General features: G+C 41.3%; 2 protein-coding genes across 2 annotated transcripts; both read right to left on the reverse strand.

The window, feature by feature from the left end:
- Nucleotides 1-29: 29 nt before the first annotated feature.
- On the reverse strand, nt 30-1,031 carry LOC104401748 (melanin-concentrating hormone receptor 1-like). The gene has a single exon (XM_010009430.1). It carries the CDS (start codon nt 1,008-1,010, stop codon nt 30-32), a length of 981 nt encoding a protein of 326 aa, XP_010007732.1. The 5' UTR covers nt 1,011-1,031.
- Nucleotides 1,032-4,722: 3,691 nt separating this feature from the next.
- TMEM159 (transmembrane protein 159) lies at nt 4,723-7,753 on the reverse strand. The gene is made up of 4 exons (XM_010009429.1): nt 7,682-7,753; nt 6,566-6,734; nt 6,016-6,154; nt 4,723-4,816 (listed from the first exon to the last, which is right to left on the reverse strand). Exons 1-4 carry the CDS (start codon nt 7,751-7,753, stop codon nt 4,723-4,725), a joined length of 474 nt encoding a protein of 157 aa, XP_010007731.1.
- Between the last annotated feature and the right edge of the window lie 985 nt (nt 7,754-8,738).

An 8,738-nucleotide genomic window follows, 5' to 3' on the forward strand; every position in this document is an offset into this window, starting at 1 on the left:
GAGGCATACCCAAGTTACTGTGAGTCTTGCTACCTGCCAGAGACAGACACCAAGTGCAACAGTGGTTGCCCTGACCCAGCTGCATCCTCCCGCACACTTTTGCTCCCATCTGGGGACGCCTGCCCTGCCACTGCTGGTCTTACAGGGACCCCAAGCCCCCTCCGGAAATTTTTGCCTAGCAAAATGTAGATGAAGGGGTTCAGACAACTGTTGGCATAACCCAGGCTGATAGCTACATTGTAGGCATAGCAGAAAGGCAGCGTGGGGTGAGTCATGGCGAGCTGTGTCAGTTGCAGGATGTGGAAAGGTGCCCAGCAAATAAAGAATGCCACACAGATAGCAACTGCTGTACGGGTCAGTCTCCTGGTTCGAGCCCTGGTACATCTTTGGCTCATTAGTGCCTCTGAGGACCTGGCCATCTTGAGCAAGATCCTCCTGTAAGCCACTGTGATGAGGGCAAAAGGGATGGCAAAGACCAGGAAGAACTGGTAGAGAGTGTACCAATAGATGTCCCTCTGGGGGTCTGGCAGACGAATCCCACAGCCCAGTAGACCTCCAGGCAAAGGGATGAGCTGAGCATACATCCACACAGGTGTAATGCTGAGGAAGGAGAGGGCCCAGAGCATGCAGATAACAAGGATTGCAACAGAGGGCTTCCTGAAACGAGTGGAGGTGAAGGGGTAGACTGTGGCCAGGTAGCGGTCAATGGACATCGCAGTGAGGATGTAGGTGCTGGTGAACTGGCTGTTGGCATCCAGGGCAGTGATGATTGTGCACATCGTCTCCCCAAAGCTCCAGGCTCCATTCCCCAGCAGCTGGTGGATGAGGAAGGGCATGCCCAGGAGGAAGAGCAGGTCCACCACGGAGAGGCTGATGATGAAGATATCTGGGACACTACTGCTAGGGCCAGATTTCTTTAAGACTGTACAGATAACCAAGCTGTTACCAATAATGCCCAACAGGCAGATAATGCCAAACAGGGTGGGCATGATGAAGCTGCCATAGCTCATCCTGCTGGGGTTACCTGCAGAGACAAGCGTATGCAGGAAAAAGTCAGCTGTGCCAGGACCATAGGTGAAGACATGACTTGTGGATATTCTGGCTTCTAATGGACAACGAGTGCTCTGAATGCAAACAATAATGTATTTCTTAGGCACGTGTAAAATGAGGAAGTGTTTTATGTGTGTGGCTGTGTATAACCACACAGGCATCTTCTCACCAGCTTTCACAAATGTGTTTGTTAAAACACGTCTAATCAAATGTGCATACGCCCACTCTTTCCTTCATAGGTACAAACACACATTAATAGAGTGGAAGAACAGCAGTGTGTATCGTTCCACATATGTGCAATTAGACGCTTTCAAATGCATACATTTATAATTAATAAGTTTCAATGCATTTATTCATATTTCTGAGATATTTCTTGCTCAACCATATGGATAATAGTATCCACATTCAGGCTTTCTTCAAAACCATTTCACATACGTGATTTTTTTTTTCCCTCTCTCCCTCCACCCCCCCATTATACCTTATATACTTGTATATTTTCATTTATATTTTCACTTACCTGTTTATTGTACTTACCAGGCAAAGAAAAGTTTTGAACAGCCTTGGAGCTGTTGGGGATGCAGCTGTTCAAGCTCTCAGTGTAATCTGTTTTAAAATCCATCCTTCAGGAAAAATTGATCCCCATAAGCAGCTTGAAGATGTTAGTGTTTCACGTTGAAAGAATACAGGTTGCCGATTCCTTGGAGATCTGCGGGGCTGCTTGGAAAGCCACTGCTCTAAGCATCAGCAGATGCTGTTAATGCAGGTTAAAAAGCAGCTCCTCTGCTCCCTGCACCACCATCAGGCAAAACTGATGCTGGATGTAACGAGGCAGCGCGTGTCTCCAAGCTGGCAGTGAAGTGCTGGAAATAGGCTTGCAGGGAGAGCAGAATTTCATTTTAGTGCTAAAGACAGTGACTGGGATCCACTGACAGACTAAACAATGAACTTGTGCTGTGGAGAGGCAAATGGGGCCTGGAAGTAAGTAAATCCTATAAAGTGATGAGTAGGCAGCACTGAGAACACACTTTCTTTACTTTCAGGGTCTAATTGAGTATAAATATCTTAATACAATTCTGTAAAGAACTGTGTTAACCTTAACCCAAGTTTCCAGCAAGATTTGCAAATGTAGATTGGGGTTAGTCTCTTCAGATTGTGAAGCAAGATCATAAAAGTGAAAAGGTACAAGCTGTGTGAATAAGCATGCAGAAAGCTAGTATTTTTCTGGCTGTGCCTGGTAAGTTGTAGCACAGATGATAAACAGCATCATTATTTCCCTCCTGTGGAGTGCATTCTCCAATTCATTTGAGGTCTGGAGCACAGTAATACTTATGTATATTTCATTTTAGGCTGACTGATAGAAGACAATAGGAGACAAACAAGGGATTTATTTTCAAGGTGTATTTGAAATTACAGTAGTTCAACATGTAAAAGAGGCATAACACTGGAAACATTACATAAATGAAGTGGTGACTGTGCTACAACCAAGTCACACTAATCTCTGCCTTATTTTCCTCAAAACCATCAGTGTGCTCTTAGCAGCCAGTCAACTCCTAAATTGAAGGCATTATTGCCTAGAAAAAGTAAGATTTGCAAAGTAAGGTTAGACCTGAACTGTATCCCCAGGGGAGCCAGTAGGCTGGTGAAAGGCAGAAAGGATTCCGTAATGACCAGACTGCTATTTCAGGGCTCATTTTTTGCTAGTCGTAGGGATTTCTAGTTCTTACTTTAGTACTTCACAGCTCTTAAAAGCAGCGACCAGTCCATTTGCACAAGGGATAATGCATTCCATTTACCAGCCAGTGCAAAATGCCTCCTTCACCTCAATGCCCCTGACATACTACCTTGCTGGAGTCTCTTCATTTTCAAACACCAGTATCTTTCAGGTTTCTTTGAAAGTCCAGTGTAGGCACTGGGGAATTTGCTTTTAGGTTGCATTACCTACAACTGGGATGTGGATCAATGCACAGCACCACACAATTGTTAAGAATGCCATTCTATTCCCCTCCCTGATCCTCACCTGCTGTAGACCAGCAGAGCTCTACTGTAACCTACAGCAGCTGTGGTTTGATCCTAAACTGGGGATCCCAGCAATGTAAAAAACTGTGTACATATATTCATGTTAAAGCTTTCTTCCGTATTCCAGATAGATTTCTCCAGGCTGTACGTCATGTAAACAGTATCACAGCACTAGCTTTTCTTACAAGGAAAATAGAGAAAATACTTTTCCTTATTTCTTTTTTACTTTCTTTCTTTCTTAGTACTTGTATACTACTATTAACTGGGGGTTAAAAACCCAAAATCTTATTAAGATAAAGCTTTGAAGCACCTGAAAAAAACCCGAACATTTTATCTACTTAGTAAATTATGAAAAAAATCTCTTGGAATGATCTCCATTCTGTAAATCCTTCACATTTAATGAGAATTTAGTAACTACTAAAGCCTTTTATGAAATAGCATCAAGTCCTGTCAGTCTCCTGCAGAGTAACACAGAGTAGGGCTGACCATGATTTCACTCCCCTGCTGAAGTTTTGGGCAAGCTTATCTCTGCAGCTGACAATGTTACCACCAATGCTATGTGGAACACATTATAGCTCAGATAGATAGATAGACTTTGACTCCAGTTGGAGTCAAACAGCATGTTGGTTCATGCAAAGCTGGAGTATTACCCTAGTTTAGGCCTTAGGATTCTGCATTTTCTTTACAGGCGTGAGGAGAGTAATCTGCAGTTTGTGGCTCAGCAGTATTAACCAGCCAAAATACTTTAACTGAGGAAAAGGACTCAGCTCCAAATGTAGCCTTTCTAGAAGCAGATCTGGAAAAATTATTTTTACTGTAGAATAACAACATGGTTAAACAAACAGCACTTTATTAAAATAATATAGTTAGATACTTTCTTAATGCTTGAGAATATTACAGCATTCACAAAAATGAAAAAAAAAACAAACCAAAAACCCCCCAAAAAACCCCCAACCAACCCCAACTTAAATGACATACAAGAAGTTACAACTGAGAAGCAAAACAGGCAATTCGAATACCTAAACAAATATGACAAAATGCAAGACCTAACTGCATACCCTTGATATGATGAGGCAATGAGAACAATATCCCTTCAGAATAATGCAGCATCTAAAGGTATATAAAAGCTTGTACCATGACTTAACATACAATAAATCACAATTTTCCTTGCATAATAAATATAAAGAGTTTGCATGGTGTGCTCATACTAATTTAACAAAGGCTGTTAAGGCTTAAAATGTTCTTGTAACATTCAAAACACATTTCTGTTCTGTGCTTTGACACATGTATCAGAACGACCAACTGTTGCATCCGAATTCCAAATGATAGTACATCCAGAACTCCAGTAACAAATGTCCAACACCTACCTACTCTTTCACCTAATCATCACTAACTTAACAGTAGCATTACTATCACATCCCTTTACCAAATTCTGTGGAATATTCCATCTTGCACATAGACTTTATATTGCAATGCACTGATGTTTAAGGGTTATTTTTAACACTAGTTTTACAGTGGCAATGTAAGATGCATATTGATTTTTTTTAGTTCCCATAAGGAGTGCACAAAGGTTGAATGTTCAAGAATAAACAATTATACAGCAAAGGTCAGAATAGTACAGTTAAGTGCCTCTGAAGGAAGCAGAGAGAAACCCACTTATTCATTCTTTCCATTATTGGTAGAAAGATCTGAGACAGCAGGACTCTTCCGTGGCAAACTTCCATTAACTTCTTTCTTCCTTATCTGACCCCTGTAAACAGGAAACACATGAATAATTTTACAGTCTGTTCTTATGTAAGATTATTCTCTTTAAACTTTTTGCTCAAAAAAGCTGAGCATCATTAGACATGGAACATTCACTGCTGGTCTACCAGAGCTTCTCTCAAAAGACACAGGAACATAAAAAGAGTAAGTATTACCTGTTTTAACATTAAAGCTGTAAGTCAATATAACTGGTGTGTAGGTCAGGTTGTGTATTTGGATATGCTATGTAAAAAAAGAAGTCTTTTCTGGAATTGGTTAAAGACCTGGCAGCATGCCCTGCAGGAGTGGTATGGAGCCCGGGGACAAATGCAAGTACACTGGGCCTTGCACCACGGTCTTGTCCTCCTGTGAATATCACAGACTCAATAGGCAGTTTTGTGTGTCCTTGAGAGCAGTGCATGAAGCACAGCTGTGATGAAGGAGCAAACTGGGAACATTCATTTCCTGGTAGGTATTTAAGCAGTCAACAGGTGGCACTCCAGCACAACCTGCTGGCGCCTTTTAGTCCTAGCAAGATGCCTGGGAAAAGCATGGCTAAGGCCACGCTGATGGAAATAGGCCTCCAAGCCTAAAGTACTGGGAGGCATGACTGGCAACCTGCACATGTGCAGCATCCAGCAAAACCTGTAATTTCTGTTTTGGTCACACTGTGCCTTTTAGGTACCCCTCTGCCTGTCCCAAATCTAGAACTAATTTCGGTCCGTTACTCTACAAATGCAGGTAAGCAGAGTGATGTGGGTTATCATGCAAAAAAGGCAAAAGATTCATCCTCTAGGCAAAGTCCAATTTGGAAGTGTGTTTCAATGACATTTAAAGCAACAAATATTCTGAGGAAGACAAAGTTGTATTTGATTGCTTGATGTTGTGTGGTGTTAGCATATGCACATTTAAAGACTTTACATTTCCTCTTTTGTGAATCCCATTCAGGAAATGCTCCTGAATGGGAATGTGCATTTCCTGAAGAGGAAACAGGGCATGTATTAACTCTCATTAAAACATATATTGATGACCAGATATTTATATGCTGCATATTAAGCCACCAGGGTAGACAAAGATACTCTAGCATTTAAGGAATACTTGTTAAACTAAGCAATAGTGGCTCACTTAGAATAACTGAAGTAATCAATGCAGTAGTAGAGCTGCAGAGTTTGAAAGCCAAGCATGGATCAAGACATCAATACTCACCTTGACGCACACCAGTAGTTGACCAGAGCTGAAAGAACGATGTAACAAACACTCAGCACTCCAGAAACTCCCAGTGAGAGCACACCAAGGCCGCACAGCACACAAAGGAGGGCTATGCCACCTATGGCTATTACAACACCTGATAAAAGAAAATCAGTTTGTTAGTTAAACAAGTTTATATGCAAGTAAATTAGAACAGCTGACATTCTACCACAACCCCAATTTCAAACCTTTTGGGAAAATAGACTTCTGCAATCAACTAGCTAGCTTTTATAAAAGCTAAGCACGGTCAAGATAAGTGGTTTAGGCATATCCTGGTGGCTGCAATTAAAAAGGGAAATAGGATTTCCCCTGTATCATCTACACTTAATCAGATTACTACTCTTGTACTACTGAGTAGTAGTGAGATTCACTACTGCTGAGACCTGAAGACTTCATACAGAAATCCTCAATTGCTTGAGCTGTGAACTTCAGAAGGAAGATGGGAAAAAGGAAAGACAACATGCCTTAAAAGGGAGTAAGTAAGCTCATACATGAATGCATACAATACCTTCCATGACAATCACACCGATACAGGCCATTATGGCTGTTGTAACAACAAAAATCAGGAAAAATGCAACAGGAATAGCAGACACTGCAATAAACATCAGGAGTGATAAGGCAAGAAAAGGATGGTCATCTAAATACTGGCCAACACGAGAATTCATAAATGCAACAACCTGTGGATAAAAGAAAAACACTTCAGATTTTGTTTTTATCTCTTGTCATAGGTAACTTTTAAAGATCACTGTTACTTCGGTGAACTACAGGTAGCATCTTTTTGCAAGTCTGCAGCTTGAATAAAGGGAAGCTGTTGCCTCTGTATTTCAAAAACATGAGGACTCACTGCAAATTTAGAGTTGGTAGAATTGGTAGAATTGTATTTGCTATGAAGTTACCAAACCCGGACATGTTTCTCTTGGGCTTCCCAGTTCCATTCTTGCACAAATTAAAAACAACCAAAAAACCCAACCTGAAAACAAGTGAAGAAAAGAACAAATCACAGTATAGCTGCACAGATTTCAGAGGAGCTGAAATCCACAGCTATGATTTTAATCTAGTGAAATGTATTTGTTAAAAAAAAATACTGTAACATTTAGAAATACTGATTTTTTCTTTTTTCCATGCCTCAGTAATATCTGCAACCTGCTCATTTATTGAGCGTAAGTCCAGTGCAGGCATGTCTGTATCACAAAGTTGTTAGGAATTTAATTATAATGTTACTGGTAGGAAAAAAATAATTTTAACAGAGGCAATCATACCTTTATACAGGAATTTTACTGTAGTGGAGATATTTTCCTTCCCTTAAGGAAATACATATTGTAGTTTTAGTTCTTTATACAGCAGCACAATCATTCCACTAAAATACCACTCTACTCTCTCAAAAGGTTATACCAGTAAAACACAGAAATGCAGAATGATCAGGCTTCCTGGACTGTTGAAGGTGTGGGAAGACAGCCCTTCCCATAGGCTCCTCAGTGTTCACATGAAAAAAGGGAGTGCCAATTCCTTCCCCCACCCCCCTAGTTTTGAAACTGCATTTAAATAAACTGGGATGTGATATTCCAAGAGTTACAAAAGTAGTTTCTTTATAAATATATTATATAAAATTACAACCCAGACCCACATTTGAGTTGCTGTGGATGGACTGCACCACGGCATGCCATTGCTTCTGAAGTTCTTGCATTTCTTTAGACATGTTGTAATCCTCAGCCACAGTCATGTGTCTTCTGAACAACCAGTTCTCACTCAGCCATCTAATTTTCCTTAAAATTAAGGTACAATTAATAACAGCCTCATACAGACATTTTTTGAAAATGAAGTATTTCTTTTGCAAAAACAGAGAATGTAGATTATAGTTGATAATCTGATCCACAAAGTCTAAATGTTGCGTTTACAAAAGTTCATCTAAATGTAGGGGCTCGGCCCTGCAAGCTCTTCTAAAACTCCCAAAGCCAAGTATCAAGATCAAGGTGACTCTCACCTTCTTCCTTTATAATACCAACCCTGTATTTAACCAGGAGGGTGTTAAATTACCAGTAAAAACTATTTGCAAGGACTATTTGTCAGTACCAGTCCTTGAAACTTGTACCGTATTAATGAGTCTTGGTTTTGTGAGCAGCCTCATGTTTGGAATTGAAACCACACCCTGCACAGTTTCAGCTCTACACGTAGAGGCAAAATGCTTCCAAAGGCTCTGATCATAGAATGGTTTGGGTTGGAAAGGACCTTAAGATCATACATTTCCACCCCCCCTGCCATGGGCAGGGACACCTCGCACTAGACCATGTCACCCAAGGCTCTGTCCAACCTGGCCTTGAACACCGCCAGGGATGGGGCATATGCAACATACTGAATTCAACATATTGAACTGTGACAGTGTAAAGACAACATCAGTTAAGAAAATCTCAGTTCCCTCACTTAAGATTTAAGCTGTTGTTGCTAGGGGAGCCCTTACCAAGGCAAGATTAGAAGACACTTTTTCCTGCTTGTAAATCTAAATAGTCACCGTGTCCATGTTACTGGTTTATACTCTGCCTCCACACACGGTCCCTCCCTTTGTTTACACATCACTTTCACTCAGCACCGGTTGCCTGCTGGCTCCCACCAACACCGGCGAGCACGACGTCGGCCGGAGGAAGCCGCCCCGCACGAAGCAGCCCGAGCCCCAGGCGCTCCCCTCA

This window comes from Nestor notabilis, unplaced genomic scaffold (assembly GCF_000696875.1).
Source record: "Nestor notabilis isolate BGI_N333 unplaced genomic scaffold, ASM69687v1 scaffold7512, whole genome shotgun sequence".
NCBI classification, from domain to species: domain Eukaryota; kingdom Metazoa; phylum Chordata; class Aves; order Psittaciformes; family Psittacidae; genus Nestor; species Nestor notabilis.